The sequence below is a fragment of the Plenodomus lingam genome (assembly GCF_022343315.1).
Source record: "Plenodomus lingam strain CAN1 chromosome Unknown contig_17, whole genome shotgun sequence".
In the NCBI taxonomy this organism is placed as follows: domain Eukaryota; kingdom Fungi; phylum Ascomycota; class Dothideomycetes; order Pleosporales; family Leptosphaeriaceae; genus Plenodomus; species Plenodomus lingam.
The window spans coordinates 1,295,553-1,310,558 of record NW_027093934.1 but is presented as its reverse complement, the minus strand read 5'-3'; the positions used below and the strand labels follow the sequence as shown (position 1 = coordinate 1,310,558).

At 49.9% G+C, this 15,006-nt stretch overlaps 8 protein-coding genes across 8 annotated transcripts; 5 read left to right on the top strand and 3 right to left on the bottom strand.

Annotated features, from left to right (window-relative positions):
* Positions 1–103: 103 nt before the first annotated feature.
* Positions 104–1,491, top strand: IAQ61_003464 (uncharacterized protein; the record flags this gene model as incomplete). The annotated part of the gene is made up of 3 exons (XM_003845084.1): positions 104–112; positions 261–337; positions 438–1,491. The coding sequence occupies 3 exons, from the start codon at positions 104–106 to the stop codon at positions 1,489–1,491; spliced, it is 1,140 nt and encodes a 379-aa protein (XP_003845132.1).
* A 219-nt stretch (positions 1,492–1,710) lies between these two features.
* UBC7 (Ubiquitin-conjugating enzyme E2 7) lies at positions 1,711–2,314 on the bottom strand (the record flags this gene model as incomplete). Its single annotated transcript, XM_003845083.2, has 2 exons — positions 1,711–1,964; positions 2,071–2,314. 2 exons carry the CDS (start codon positions 2,312–2,314, stop codon positions 1,711–1,713), a joined length of 498 nt encoding a protein of 165 aa, XP_003845131.2.
* Positions 2,315–2,655: 341 nt separating this feature from the next.
* On the top strand, positions 2,656–4,570 carry IAQ61_003462 (uncharacterized protein; the record flags this gene model as incomplete). Its single annotated transcript, XM_003845081.2, has 4 exons — positions 2,656–2,996; positions 3,058–3,627; positions 3,687–3,821; positions 3,878–4,570. The coding sequence occupies exons 1-4, from the start codon at positions 2,943–2,945 to the stop codon at positions 4,568–4,570; spliced, it is 1,452 nt and encodes a 483-aa protein (XP_003845129.2). The 5' UTR covers positions 2,656–2,942.
* Positions 4,571–4,989: 419 nt separating this feature from the next.
* On the top strand, positions 4,990–6,567 carry IAQ61_003461 (uncharacterized protein; the record flags this gene model as incomplete). The annotated part of the gene is made up of 1 exon (XM_003845080.1): positions 4,990–6,567. One exon carries the CDS (start codon positions 4,990–4,992, stop codon positions 6,565–6,567), a length of 1,578 nt encoding a protein of 525 aa, XP_003845128.1.
* A 257-nt stretch (positions 6,568–6,824) lies between these two features.
* On the top strand, positions 6,825–7,859 carry IAQ61_003460 (uncharacterized protein; the record flags this gene model as incomplete). Its single annotated transcript, XM_003845079.1, has 1 exon — positions 6,825–7,859. The coding sequence occupies one exon, from the start codon at positions 6,825–6,827 to the stop codon at positions 7,857–7,859; it is 1,035 nt and encodes a 344-aa protein (XP_003845127.1).
* A 77-nt stretch (positions 7,860–7,936) lies between these two features.
* On the bottom strand, positions 7,937–9,661 carry IAQ61_003459 (uncharacterized protein; the record flags this gene model as incomplete). Its single annotated transcript, XM_003845078.2, has 1 exon — positions 7,937–9,661. One exon carries the CDS (start codon positions 9,659–9,661, stop codon positions 7,937–7,939), a length of 1,725 nt encoding a protein of 574 aa, XP_003845126.2.
* Positions 9,662–10,371: 710 nt separating this feature from the next.
* IAQ61_003458 (uncharacterized protein) lies at positions 10,372–11,823 on the top strand (the record flags this gene model as incomplete). Its single annotated transcript, XM_003845077.1, has 1 exon — positions 10,372–11,823. The coding sequence occupies one exon, from the start codon at positions 10,372–10,374 to the stop codon at positions 11,821–11,823; it is 1,452 nt and encodes a 483-aa protein (XP_003845125.1).
* A 1,012-nt stretch (positions 11,824–12,835) lies between these two features.
* On the bottom strand, positions 12,836–13,009 carry IAQ61_003457 (uncharacterized protein; the record flags this gene model as incomplete). Its single annotated transcript, XM_003845076.1, has 1 exon — positions 12,836–13,009. The coding sequence occupies one exon, from the start codon at positions 13,007–13,009 to the stop codon at positions 12,836–12,838; it is 174 nt and encodes a 57-aa protein (XP_003845124.1).
* Positions 13,010–15,006: the final 1,997 nt, after the last annotated feature.

Here is a 15,006-nt window from a genome sequence, read left to right as displayed (position 1 = left end):
CCCCTCACTCGTTTAAACCTGCTGTGTCCCGCCGTCTCGCCGCCCTCGTCTAAGCCTTCCTCACCTCAATCACGCCATCCCCGCCAAACCGCAACAAGTCAACATGGTGCAGGTAAGATCCCCACGATATCTTACACAGATTACCGCATTAGGTGGACTATGACGCTTTGCCGAAACCGTTGTCTTGTCTCCTGCGCTAGGTTGGGGAGGGGTGCGCTGTTGCTTGGGAGACTGGCTGACTGGTTTCCGGCATGGAATAGTGTCAGGCAACGAAGCTCGAATATTCGGTCGAGAAGCCGTTGAATAGGGAGCCGGATGTTGGGGAATTGGTCGAGAGGTATGATCGCCAGCCTTTCCTCCTTCTCATCTGTCAAGCATCTTTTCATGCAGGGTTTCCGAGGACATGGTAAGGCTAACAAAGTATGTTCATGAAACAGTTTCATCACGGAAAACGGCTATGATCGCAATCACGGACCCATTCCCTACCTCGATCCTGCCAAACACCGCCTCTCCATCACCGGGCTCGTGAACAAGAAACTCGAGCTCTCTGTAGCGGATCTCGAGGCGCTGCCGCAATACACTGTAGTATGCGCTCTGCAATGTGCGGGCAACAGACGCCACACTATGCGCACCAAGCTCAAGGAAGTACACGGTATAGACTGGTGTGATGGTGCCGTCATGAACTGCAAATGGAGAGGCCCTTTGGTCGCCGATGTGCTATCCAAAGCAGGAATCAACCTCGAGCAAGAGAAGTGGAAAGACGCACATGCTGCCTTTTCATGCTACCAGACCGAGTGCCAGGACGACAAGTTCTACGGCGCCAGTTTACCCTTGTCCCGCGTCATGGACAAGAATGGCGGGATCATGCTAGCCCTCCAGATGAACGACAAGCCGCTAACACCGAAGCACGGAGCGCCGGTCAGAGTAGTCACGCCTGGGATTGCGGGCGCGAGGAGCGTCAAGTGGCTGGATCGGATTTCTGTGCAAATGACAGAAAGTGAAAGCTACTACCAACAACACGACTACAAAATCTTGCCCCCAGAGGCCGATACTAAGGAGAAGGCGGAAGAGTGGTGGGGGAAATGCGAGGCTATGCACGACATGCCCATCAACAGCGTCATTGGGGTTCCGAAATCCCATTCCAGGGTGGAAAGAGATGGGGATGGCATGATTCAAGTCAAGGGGTATGCGCTCCCTAGTGGTGCTGATGGACCGATTGCCAAGGTAGAGGTGAGTGCGGATGAGGGTAAGACTTGGGTTGAGGCAGAACTGCACAAGTCGTATGAAGGAGAGGACGCAAAGCATGTGGAATTGAAGTGGGCGTGGGCCTTATGGAGGGCCAAAATCAAGGTTGAGCCGGGCAATAACGTCAACATCTGGAGTCGGGCGACGGACAAGAGTGGGAATACGCAGAAGCAGAATTGCGTGTGGAACTTTAGGGGTGTGGGGTACAATGCCTATGGTGAAGTAGAGGGTTTGGAGATTGTATGAGCGATTGTGTTGGACTGATCCTGAGTCTTGAGTTCACATGAATACGTCTGTAGTCTCGTCCATATGAACTTTAATGTACACGTCCCTTGCACATGTCTATACACGTGTATTCCACGGCATACATGCATCCAAGTCTATGAACCTCCCAACGCCGCTAATGCCGCTTATCATAAGTCATGAAATCTTCCTCGGATCCACATCCTCTCGTGCCCAACGCATTCACAATCCTAGACTCTTCCTCACATTGTCCCTGACAATCTTCTCATAATCCGCCCGTTTCTCCCTCCACATCCTCGCCGCATCCACATTTGCCGGACTCTCATCGTTCGGCTCAGCCAACATGCTCATAACGCTTATTAGGATCTTCTCCACGCTTTGAATAGGCGACCAGCGTTCGGACGCTTGCTCGTAGTGCATTGGGTCTTCGCCGGGCGCGTGTAGAATCGATATGCATACTTCGCCGTTCTTGTAGACTATCGCAACCTCAGTCAGTAACTCCTCATGCACTTGTTGTTGACTTAACCCCGCATTCCCCAACGCAGGGCGTGTGCAGGTAGACAGTGGGGTAACAAGACGTACCATTAGGGTGCCACATATCCGTCACAAACTTCATCTTCGGTGGCGCAAGAGGATAGTCCTTCGGGAACCGCAGTTCGGCGGGGAAGACGCCGCCTTCAAAGGGTGTACCTTCGGGGCCTTGGATCAGGGCTTCCCAGATGAACATGTCATCTTCGCTAACGGGCCCGGCTGTGATGCCCTCTGGTGGGTCAGAGGCCAGCGCGCGGTACTCTTTGAAGAGGCGTTTGGAGGCTGAGGAGGCCATTGTGGAGACGTGCGATGATGGTGAGTTGTAGGCTGTGTTGGATATATGTAGACTGGGAGTGATTGTGTGAGGATATCACAGCGCAGAGTGGGTTGGGGGGGGGGGGGGCGTGAGTGCGGATTGGATTGTCGCTGTGCGAATCCCTTCAATTCACGGAATCATAGAACTCTCAGTACAGATAGTGACGACGTTGCGTGACGGTGTTCGGAACCACCTCGGCTATTTGATGACAGTATGCTTCCCTGTGAGACGCTTGCGGCGCTAGATCACGTGTCCTATCATCACTCGCGACTTTTCTCTCCTACTGTGAAGCAACAGTATTGTAATGCAGAGATATGAGTCCCAAGAACGACCTGTAATAATACATACACGTTTGCATATTTTCTCTGCGACATCTGCATTCATCCTGTTCCATTTCCACCAACCTAGAACATTGCTACCGTACCGGTAGGAGGCGATTCTATCCGCCAAGACTACTAGTAGAATCTAGCACCCCGCGCGGTTCCATCCAGACCTCACATGGACATCTTGAAGGCTTCCGCAAGGCCATTGCCTCTTACCCATCCTATCCGTCATGAGTAAACGTTTTGGATCTAATTACCACCTATACATTGATCTTTAGCCGTAAATGAGGACGAAGCGAGATACTGTGTGCCATACATGTAGACGACACAAGATTGGTGTAAGTCGGGACTACAAAATAGCTTTGCACCAAATTGTAACAGCTGCTAAATCCATTACAGTGCGATGGGAAGCAACCTGCATGTACTCAATGTGAATTCACTGGGCGGAAGTGTGGTGGCTATGTCCAAGAGATGATCATTTTCCATCACGCGCCTCCAGCTCCCACCCCTACACGACAAGAAACGAAGAAGCCAGGAGTAAAGAGTAACCAGAAACCTCTAGGTCAGCAGTTTGTGGTATTTGGGGGCCAACAATGTCCCTATACAGATGGCATGCCACCGTTCCCGCCCACTTGGGAGGAGTCCGTCGCACTTCTAGTCCAACAATACATCCCCAAGGATGAAATCCCCCTCCTAGGAAACCTTGACGGACCAAGTTCCCGAATTTGCGGCGGATGGGTCCAGGCGCTATTCCACGTGGATCAGAGTAACGCGAACTTTGAGAGCATGTTATTACCTGCGGCCCGAGCCCTGACGCTGTCTATGCTAGTGGCAGACAATAACAGCCAACAACAGTACCTCAACACTTATGTCGATGCACTGCAAGGCATCCGATGTCGCCTAGCTGCACAGAAAGAAGTGACTGACAACGTCGCCGCTCTTGCTGGCATGTGTCTTGCTGTGTCAGAGGTATGCTCTATGAGGGCTCTTGCACTCTTTCAGATATACATGCTGACAAAACCATGAAGGCCCTTATGCCCACATCAGAAGACGGCTGGACAAGTCATCTTCGTGGTGTGGCTGCTATGATGTATGCTCAAGGCCCCGAGACATTCATAGATGGTATATCCCATCTCCTATTCGTCGGATTTCGGCCATTGATAGTAAGTACCTGAAAGGTTCATTGAATCTTGTACAACGCTAACGGCCGCATAAATAGGTGCTGGATTCCATCGTTCACCGTACAGGCACCTTTCTAGAGGAGGAATCTTGGCGGACCATACCTTTCACGAAGCAGCGCTGCTCCACCATGCAGGATTTACTTGGATACGGGACCTCCATAGCATCTCTACTAGAGAAAGTCGACAGGGTAACCTACGAGGTTCCCGAAGCCCTCTGGTCGCTTTCAGTCTTAGACCAGACTCTTCAGGACTGGGAAACCAGCCATTTACAACAGGGAGACGTTGGCTATTGGCCCGTAACACCCAATCAGCTAAACTTGAATGCCAGCCTACAAGGCCTACCAGACACCTGTTTTGCCTTTCCAAACGTGGCATCAGGGAACGCGCTCACTCACTGCTGGGCTTTTCGGGTGGTGTGTTTGCTAGAAGTGATGGGCCCGGAACGATCAATAACGGATGAAGCAAGCTCCAACAATGCTACGCTCAATGAAGGAAGCTGGCGATCACGCATACTGGACTTGACCATGATGATTTGCCAGGGACTACCCTATCTCGTCCAACAAAATATGGGGTTGTATGGTCCCCTGTCAGCGGCGTTCCCACTTGGCATGGTGAACAAGACCATCCACAGACTCGGCTTGCAGGACCATCGCATAGCTGCATGGCACAGCTTGATTCAAGCGCAAATAGTTCCTCGACATGGTCCTTCTGTGAACAGCTCTAACCGATGAAGTAAATGGAGATTCTTTTCGCTGGATCTTTTCCTTCTGCATTTTCACTCGCGACGGGATCGTACGAATGGGTTCCTTGATATCAAACTTATGGTGGAGCGAGCTGCAGCCGTAGCTTCGATAACTTGGAAAACTCATGCGAGTATCTCGCTCATCGAATCTAAAAAATGTCAAAAGCATCCTGTAAGGTTCTCTACCGTCTGCGCACGATTGCTTTCACTGAGGAAGTCCTCAGCCAATTTTTTTCGACCAGCTTTTCAAGTTAGTCAAGAGGACTGCTACAGATGGTGGAACTCGACAACTCGAACCCGCCCATTACCTCTTTGGTTCCTCGCGGGAGCTTTCCATACGCTGAAGACTGGGATGAAAGTGTTATTTGGCAAATCTAGAACCCAAGGCATGGAAAAACTCTGTCATAGATGTTTTGTTCTCTTGTTCAATGTACAATTACAACAGGGAAAGCGTTCATTAACCTGCCAGTAAGGCAGTTACTCTACCTTCAAGGATCTTCAGCTGATGATGAAGTGCTCGAATTGTGGCGTTCATGCTCAGCCACACTACTGGTGGTGTTGGTGGTGGTGGCTGTTGCTGCTAATCTTGCTCCGCCCCCTCGCTGCTGCCTTGACAGTCTTCCTCGCTGGCTCATCACTCACATCATTCTTTGTAAAACATCTCGAGATTTATTTTTATTTTGGAAAAGCTTTGTTAATACTGAAGCGAAGCGAAAGCAAGGCAACTTGCAACATTCCATCCCAATTTCATACCTGATGGATATTGCGCTGCAGGCACAGACAAGGCCGGATGCAAATGGGATTTCGTCGACCGCATTCAGCGCCAGCAACCGTGCAAAACATTATGGAACGGACTCCTATACAAGTGCATACCAGTATCGGCCACTCGATCAGACGAAACAGCAGATCCGACTTGTGAGATTATATCGCAATCCCTATGCAGATCTTGATGACCTATCCTCTTCGCTCAGCAAGATTTCTTGCAGCATGAATATTTTTAATCTGGACGATGCTCCTCCGTATACTACACTCTCCTACACTTGGGGTAGCCCGCTATCTGTCCGAACAATTCGCATGGATGGGAAGCAGCTTGTAATCAGGAAAAACCTTCACGACTTTTTGATGGCTTTCTGTAACGATCCGGCAAATACCTGTTACCTTTGGATTGACCAACTTTGCATTGACCAGCAGTCGAACTCCGAGCGAAATCATCAGGTTCAAATGATGTCACTGGTCTACCGGCGATGCACATGTGTTATAGTATGGCTTGACCTGCTATCAGCCGAAGTAACGAAGGCATTTTCATCCGCTCCCAGCGTGCCGTTAGCGAGGATGTTACTGGACAACAATTATTTCAGTCGTCTCTGGGTCATTCAGGAGATACAACTATCTCCAGAAGCTTGGTTATACTGTGGCCACACCTGGATACCATGGAGAGCACTTGCAAGAATTGTAAATAGTGCTGAATACCACCAAGGCCACCGATTGTCATTCAAAGAGTGGTTGTTCACAAAAAAATTCCTCTTGCCTCTTTTGACAGTTATCTCGAGATACGGTGCGGCCCAATGTCAAGATCCCAGAGATAAAGTGTATGGATTACTCGGTCTCGTTCATGAAGACCAAAGACCAGTTGTAGATTACAGCAAGACACTGCCAGGTATATTCACGGATGTGATGAATATCCATCTGAAACATCACCACTTTCCGGCGTCCGGAGATTTCTGGCTCTCAGAACGTTTGCCCTATTTAGACCTAGCCGGGGCGCTTGGCTTCTGCCACTGTCGAAAGCAGGCCATGAATGAACTGATAGACCGAGTTTTTGTCGAAATCGAAGAGCAAACATCAGTCAAACTTTTTGGTCTACCCCTTGTCGGCTTTGATGAGGTGAACTCGACAATATCGACTCCAGATCGCTTTTGGTTAGAAGTGCGAGGGCAAAGAGAGTACTTCGAATGCCACGAGTCTGATGGTCCTTGTCGAGCATGAGCTAAGGAACATACACAACTGTTACCAAGGGTTTACGAAGTGTCTACTACCCCGCTGAACCGAGGTGATTTTGCAAGCGCAACCTCAGGATGCAATTGTCCCGAACGCCTTCGTTCGGCTGCAATTCTTCCGGACAATCCATACATCCGGAACCCATGTCCCTGATCATCACAAACAACATATCTTGAAGCCAAGCTTCCCCAGATTTACTCCATGCCCCAGGATTCCTTCTCCCAATTCCCCAGAATCCCCCCACCATGAAGCTCACCGCCGCTTCCTGTGTCGCCACACTGGCAGCGCACACCTTCGCAACATCAACACCAACACCAAGCCTGAGTACCCAGAAAGCAAAGTTTAATTGGAAATCCATCAAATCCGTTATAGCCTTCGGCGATAGCTACACCTACGTCCAAGGTACCCTCGGCCGCGCGAATTACACTTTCATTGGCGACGCCTTCAACCTCTCATTTACACCGGAAAAACTCTTCTCGAACCGTATTGTCCAAAATCAAACTTCCACAGCCCAAGGTGGGCCCAATTGGGTGGAATACCTGACTGGCTGCGGCGTTGCGCCAGGTCTCCACGACCCACAATCTTGCAAGACCCAGCTCTGGGATTTCGCATACGCGGGCTCCAATACAGTCAGTCAAAAAAACTTCACGCCTGCGCACTGGAACCACACTGTTTCCTTTGAGCAGCAGATTCAGCAATTCGTAGATTATGGCAATCCCGCGCTCGAAACCATACGCTTGAAAAAGAAAGACGCATTGATCGCAATATGGATTGGTATCAACGACATCAACGACCTCGCTCACTTGAGGGGCAAAAATGCAACATTTGCGCCATTGTACGAAACAGTGCAGACTTATATATTCCAGAGCATGGACAAGATTTATGACTTGGGATACAAGAAATTCCTTTTCATGAATTTGCCGCCGCTGGATCGGGGACCCAGACCGTTGGTCAACACGTCGCTGGTGGCCAGCTTCAATGCTATTCATGCTGCGCATGCGAATGCGTTTCAGGCCAAGCACGACGATGCGACGGTGCTGCAGTACGATGTCAATGGCGTTTTGAACAATGTTCTGGATAATTACCAGGATTACGGATTCGTAAATGTCACGCAGACTTGCCCGGGCTACAATCAACCAGATATTCGAACGGACCCGGAGAAGTATGGATGTGGAGCGGGATTGGACACGTACTTTTGGTATGATGCCGGGCATCTGGGAAGTCGGACGCACAAGGTTTTCACAAAGAAGTTGGCCAAGTGGTTGCGGATGCAGAAGTGAAAGGGTTCCTATTTGTTGGTGTATATATATGTACAGAATAAGATATAAAGGTGTTGCATTTTCTGTTCTTTTAGTGCTCAGAACCAATCGTCCCAATCTGAGTCTCCGCCTCCGTCTCCACCGCTTTCACTGCCCCCTTGCTGGCCCCATGGATCTTGTCCTTGGTTGTTATTTTGAGCCCACGGGTCGTCTTTCTGACCCCAGATATCTTCGCCTCCCTGGCCGGGTGGACTTTGTGGTTGATCCACTGGGTTTGCCTGATATGGGTCCGTAGCCTGAGGCGACATGTCGTCTGCCTGAGTTGCTCCCCGACCTCTCTGCATGGCTTCGTATCCGGCCATTGTGGCTGCGCCCGTTGCAACGCCCTCTGCTGAACCGAGACCCCGTGCGGCTGCGCCAGCGCCTGCAATACCAGTCTCGCCGGCAGCTTCTATAGCCCCAGCACCAGCACCAACAACACCAGCCTCTCCCGCTGCTGCTCCGCCTGCTGCCGCACCGCCAGCGGCTTCGCCACCACCCATCCACATGGGCATCCACATGGGCATCATGCCACCAGAGCCACTGTGCCGACTAAAGTAATCGAAGTCAATACTAACTGCCGTAGCAAGCATAACAGCGCGCTGATCGAGCGTCATACCCGGATAGCCCTTCATCGACGATTTCCCTCCCTCATTCGTCTGCGAGATGAGATGAGATGGCTCAGTCGACAGCGCTGCCGAATCCATACGCAGCGCGTACACGCCAGTGTCTGTGAAAATCTCCCGCGCAAAACCAGCGAAATTACGATTCACAGAACCCACGAGGCGGCCATCTTCAGACATGAGACTAAAGTCCCAGCTCAAAAACGGTTCATCAACACGAGCAAACTGCACCATGCCGACTTCCCTGCTGTCGCCTTCTGCAACTGCCACCGCTTTGGAGTTTGATAGTGGGAGATCGCCAGAAGATAATTGTGGTGTCCCTGGAGCGGCAGCGCTGTCGTCCAAGTTTCGTGCGAGGAAGAGGTTATATTTCCGTCTCATTAACCCCCACTCCTGTTCGGCACTGCCAATGATCCTCATGTCACTCAGTGGCATACTAGAGATGTTCGCACTCGTCTGACTGACAATACTGTCTGGACTGATGCCCTGCAGGCTGGTAGAGTGTGTGTATGCAGCGCCATCAGCCGCTACAGCATCGTAGACTCGTATGCGTGAGTTGATCCAGCTGAACGGGCGATGGAATCTCAATATTTCCCTTTCCTCCCGATCAAAGACATGTGTCGTGAAACTCCGATGGGTCTTGAACATCTGCCTGGCCATCGCGTTCCCAAGCCCGTGGTCCCGCTCGGCAAGGTAGCCGACGTGATTGCCGTGGGGATCCATGATGACGTAGCGATTTGCTTGCTCGAAGCCCATGAGCACATTCATCATCTCGAGTTGGCGTTGCACGACGAGGGTCGAGTTGTCGAGGAGGCGCATTGCCGGATGAGTTTCTTTGAGCACGCCATGCGGATCTTCGGGGATGTGTACGGGAGTTATGAGGGTGTTTTCGGAATCTGGCGTTGTAGAGAGAGCGTTGGAAACGGCTTCGACTTTTGAGGGTTCATGGGGGGCGTTTTTTGGGGTTTCTGTGGGATCGTTTGGTGGAGGCGGTGGTGTATTACCCGGGGGCTTGGAGGAGTACGCTGGGATTCTTCGTTTCGGGGGAGCGTGTTTTGGAAAGCGTCCGCGAGGACCGGGTGGTGAGGGTGTTGCACGGGTTGCGAAAGCTCGTGTATGTGGTCGTGGTAGTCGCAACGACCACCTCAATGTTGGTAGCATTGCTTGGCAGTGCTTCAGATTCTACCAGAGTGTCTCTAAATGTTATCTTGAATGAGAATGTTATCAATGTGCAGATGTTCGTGACCAAGAACGGTATAGCAGGAGAGGGAGATGAAGCTGCGTTCTAGAAGCAACGCGAGGAAGAGGTTGTCGCGATTACGTCATTACTATCATCTACCAAGACTCCGACACAGTCAGTTGCTATGACTCCAACTCGCGATGTCTGTTATAGAACACAGTTTTAGGTCTTAAGATGGGTGACCTACCCTAATGATATTGCTGGCATTGCGGGTGGATGTAGCTGTGGATGATAAGTAAGCCAATCAAAAACCTGCGTCGGTCGGCCCGTCAGTTTATCCGCTCAACTGCTAACTTCGCGCAACTTTTACTTCAAAAGCTCCGCACACTCACCATGTAGCTCTCACAGCATTCGCTCGTAAAGCGACGACTTAATAACGCGACAGCCGGGTATGTACAATCATACTTTCTTTAGAACCCTTTTATGATGACACCTTATCACTGATAAGTGCGACGGTGCAAGCATTCACTTGATTGCACCAGTTGTTCTATGCTGTTTCCGTTACAAATAGACTACAACGGTATCTGATCTACGCAAACACTAAATGCTCGTATCTGACTGTCCAATGCGTTCATTGCTGACGTCGCGACAGTTTTATGTGAGATTATAAACTGGGCTTCACTTGATCCATATGGCAATAGCCACAGAGCCTGCGCAGGCACCTATCTCGGCTGAGCTACCGGGCAATGGTGATGCTGCAAAGAGCGAAGAGAAGGCTACAGATAGTGTACCGAGGAAACCACGTCAGAAGCGACCAAATTATCATGAAATTCATGCCAAGCCACTCCCATTTGATGTGTACCCGTTGCCGGCCTTCATACCCCACAACCCCATATCCATTGTGAGAATCGCCATTGCCCTGCTCTCGAGCTCAATCTGGCCACCAAAGTCTCCTGCCATAACTCACAGCGCATATTACTCGCCGGAGACGCAGTCGATTCATGTTACAGATCCCGCATCCATACGTGCGCTATGGGAACAGGGATTCTGGGGCAAGGGCTCGCTCAGCAGAAGTGAACCGCAGTGGCTGGTTGCAGAGAAGCGGAAGAGAGGTGCTGAGGCTTCGAAGACTAGCGCTGAAGTGACACAATCGAGACGCGAGGAACGAAGACAGTTCAAATTGGAGCGGGCAAAGGCGCAACGGGAGGCCATCGAGCAACAATTACGGGATGAAGGAAAGCTTGATGCGGATGGTACGCTCAATGATCTTGTCGATGATGGGCAGGTGTCTGAATCACCACGAGGCACAATTTATACCGCTGAAGCCGGGGATGTTGTGACTGTTACTGGGAACTCGATCGTCTCCACAGTTGATGCAACTCTCGCAGGTAATGCGCTATCTTGGGGTGAAAGCACTGCCCCCGCAGCTGAAGAGGACGACATTGTGGACATGGAACATTTGCAGCTTACACCCGAAGAGGCTTTCTTCCTCTCGTATGTGCTCGGCGCACTGGATATCATCCATATCAGCGGGGCCGAGTTGAGCTCCTCTGGACAGCCATATCCGCCATGGTTACTATTACGAATCTACTGCGCTTACGCTTCGATTCCGCATGAAGCTAAGGATCTCGAAGGCCTGGCCACGAATCTCCGGGCCGCATACAACACTTTAGAGAGTGCTGCTTCTATCGACACCGCTCTGACATGTATACCCGAGATCTCTCCTGACAACCCTTTCATGCTCAAGTACGTCGTCTACCACCACTTTCGCTCCTTGGGATGGGTTGTCCGCCCTGGCATAAAATTCGCAGTCGATTATCTCCTCTATTTGCGCGGCCCAGCGTTCACCCACGCCGAGTTTGCCATCATCATTATACCTTCCTATTCGGATCCGTACTGGAAGAACGCAGTCGAGGGTACTACAAGCATGAAGGATAAAGACTGGTGGTGGCTACACCGTGTAAACAGGGTGCAAACACAAGTCATGAAGACGCTACTGCTAGTCTACGTCGAGGTTCCAGCTCCATGGGACCAAAGGCACACAGGAGCCGACTTCAAGGTCGACATTGGTAATGTGCTGCAGAAGTACACAGTCAGGGAGTTTGTGCTGAAGAGATGGAGTCCGAGCCGGAATCGAGACTAAATCCAACCGATGTGGTTGTATGTATGAGCTATGAGTCCAACACAAATGATACCCAACTCTCCAGGTAGTTCTGGTCCAGAAAAGTGACTACTGGATATTCTTGCGTATCTTCTCATACCGCAACGCGTCGTGATTACAGATGAAGATTTTGATCTTTATTAAGCGTAAAAGCGATGCAGAGTGGGGCAAAATCAATCTTATCGAGACATTACAGCATTACAATGGCTCACATTCATAATCCCTCAGTATCCCTCACTCATGCCTTGATCTCCTGCCTCGCCACTGGCATCCACTGCTACAATCGGACTCCTCATCGACCATATCTACGCCGGCCTGAACAAAGAATATATGTCTGAGACCTTGCGTTGTACGCTCACTAAACGCCGTTTCTCTCATGTCGCCCGGCTTTAGACCCCTCAGAGTACATTACATACTACATGGCGAGTGCTTGGAAGCCAGAAGACCCCGGGACTGAAGTGCTATATCGTGGCCATGTGTCATCAACCATACCCATGAATTAGATAACGGTCTAGGTTCATACATAGGCATACTGCCGAAGTCGTAAATGTTGCGTCTGATCCCCATGCTGGACGGCGGCGTAGAGAAACGTACTGGCGGAGCCGTATATAGGGATGAGGGAGTGATTGTAGGTGGACAGAATCGTGGCAACAGTCGAGTGGATTAAAGCGATTGCGAGCTGCCATGGTTGCCATGAGGTGGGCGCAAGAGTCGGTGGGCTTGCTTTAGTTCCATGAAAGAATCGGTTGGTTTGGCGAGTGACAATCTGGCGTGTGATGGTCGAGAGATCCTGGTGGGATTGAGAGTGCAGGCCGTGCTAAGTGTTCTTTGGCTGGATGCTAATCGCCCCTCGCAATTGAGTTGTAGAACTGATGGGGCGACCGTTGAACCAAGCTCAAGATCTCCCTGCTTTCTTTTTCGTCGAGGTGCCCGTTCCATGATAAGAAGCTGTGGTTCTACTTATAATATACTTGACTTATATGCGCAACGTGTCTCAGCGCTCTTCTTCATCACTAGAAGGAGGATCTTTGATCATCTTTGGCGGTATATCATCGGGGTGTGGATTGCCCTCATGATGGCCATCGCCTCTTGCCTGACTCCAGAGGATCATAAAGACGAGGAAACCGAGAAGAACTGCGATGACTGTTGGGGCTGCGGGGTGGCGCATGGTAGTGTTACTGTTTTCTTTGGTCCTGATTAGACCACTCGCAGGATCCGATGATTTCCAAGGTTGGTCGAGCTATGACCCGTGACAACGCGATGACACGTTGAGATGCGAAGTCACGTAGAAAGCGGCGTAGAATACGCTCTGTCGATAGAAATATATGAGAGTACACGTTTTTTAGTGGAAAAGAAACTTATGGCTTGGTAATAGTTGATAGGAATAAGGAAGCAGTAGAAGGAGATGCGGATTGATGAGGATTTCGGGCTTTGACGGAGATAAAAAAAAACACCTACTAGAAAGTATCCATCGAGTCTACTGCTTACGTAAGTCTTCAACTGGCTCACTACCAGACTGACACCAACACAAGGAAAAGAAAACATTGACTTAAAAGACATGAAGTTATTCTTATCAGCAGGAAGGCCTATACCGCAACTTCCGGAATTTCACTGGCTGAATGCATATGTGCAGTGCAATGTCTGGACTTGATAGTCGTATTAAAGGTGGCCAAAACCGTTCACTAGACACCGCATTATTTGTTGCCAAAGTCCATCAAACATCAATTATTTCACTGGTATTTCTCTGAAAAGACCCTTATAGCTACTTTGGTACTCTGCCGAAAAGTCTATATCATAGATTTTACGCTACAGGCCCATTAATACCTTCTTCAAGAATTCTCATCCCAATAGGATAAAACGTCCTGCCAAAATGCTCGCGAGGACAACGACCGCGACAATTGCGTTGCTCTCCAAGTGTAGAGTGCAAGGGATTGTGACGAAGACGACGAAAAGCATGATGCAGCATGATTGGCGAAATTGCATGCATCGGCTTGCTTTAGCTAGTCGAAAGCATCATGTTCCTTCGGATGAAGCCTGTGAGCTCGAGCGAACTTCATATTGGGTAGCTGAGTGGAGTTAACAAGTGCAAGGTTGGAATGGACACGTAAAACGTACGAAGTGATCCCAGCAGATCGCTTCATGGCCAATCTTGCAGCATATCTGACAGACGTCCCTAGCTCGAAAGGGCTTGCTAGAGCAGAGTAAAGCAAAAATGTAGCAATTTGTATTCTTAATATTGTGGTGTACGTATACAAGAGTCATGTGTGAACCATTGAGTGCCACTAAATACATACCATAGATACATGTCAGTAAAGAATTGAAGAGTGAATCATAACGTGTTACCTGGAGCTTTCAAGACATTCTCTATCTAATATTGAACTAAATGAATCGACGTTGCGATCATTTGTGTTCCGCGCTCGGTTTTTCCGTCGCTAATTCCATTGTTTCTCGGGGTCATACTGACAGTGGTGGTCCAAACAAGCTCAGAACCTACTTATAATACTACAACTAGTGGTTGAGCCAAAGGCTGAGGAACGTCACGGAATCCACAGCCAAGATGTCATCTTAGACAACACTCCATATATTCCCACGGGTCAAAATTCACCATTTGCTTAGAGCAGTGGGACAATTTCAAAAGCTAATGAGGCAATAATCTTCCAATGATCTGAATGGGCAATTACCGGGCACAGTGCCATGCTGCTCTAGCTGGAGGGTCTATTTTCCTGTTCTTTGCGGTGGCTTCTTTGGGCGAGGGAGACGGAGGTTATCACTGCAAAATCCTGAAAGGAATCCTTCGAGGTGATGACAAAGATTTTATTCGCAAGCTTGAGATTAACATCGATTTTAATATCGAAGTGAAATAATGGCTCTTCTATTGGTTCGGTTTAATGCCACGCTGACATGCCTAAGATCGTGTAGGTGTCATTGGCGAGGTCTACGTCCTCTTGCATGGCGCTAAGCGACGAGGCGGCTCCATGACTGCACATGCGTGATCATAATACGCGGTTACATCTTCACTCAGCCTGATCAACTACCAGGTGGAGAACTAGGTTCCACTCTAACTGCTCCAACTGGCTTCAATCCCTCTCAAAACCGCTTCCATTGCACGGCGACTGAGTATGTCTCAGATCTACAGATTCGAGCCGCTATCGAACGCAAGAACGA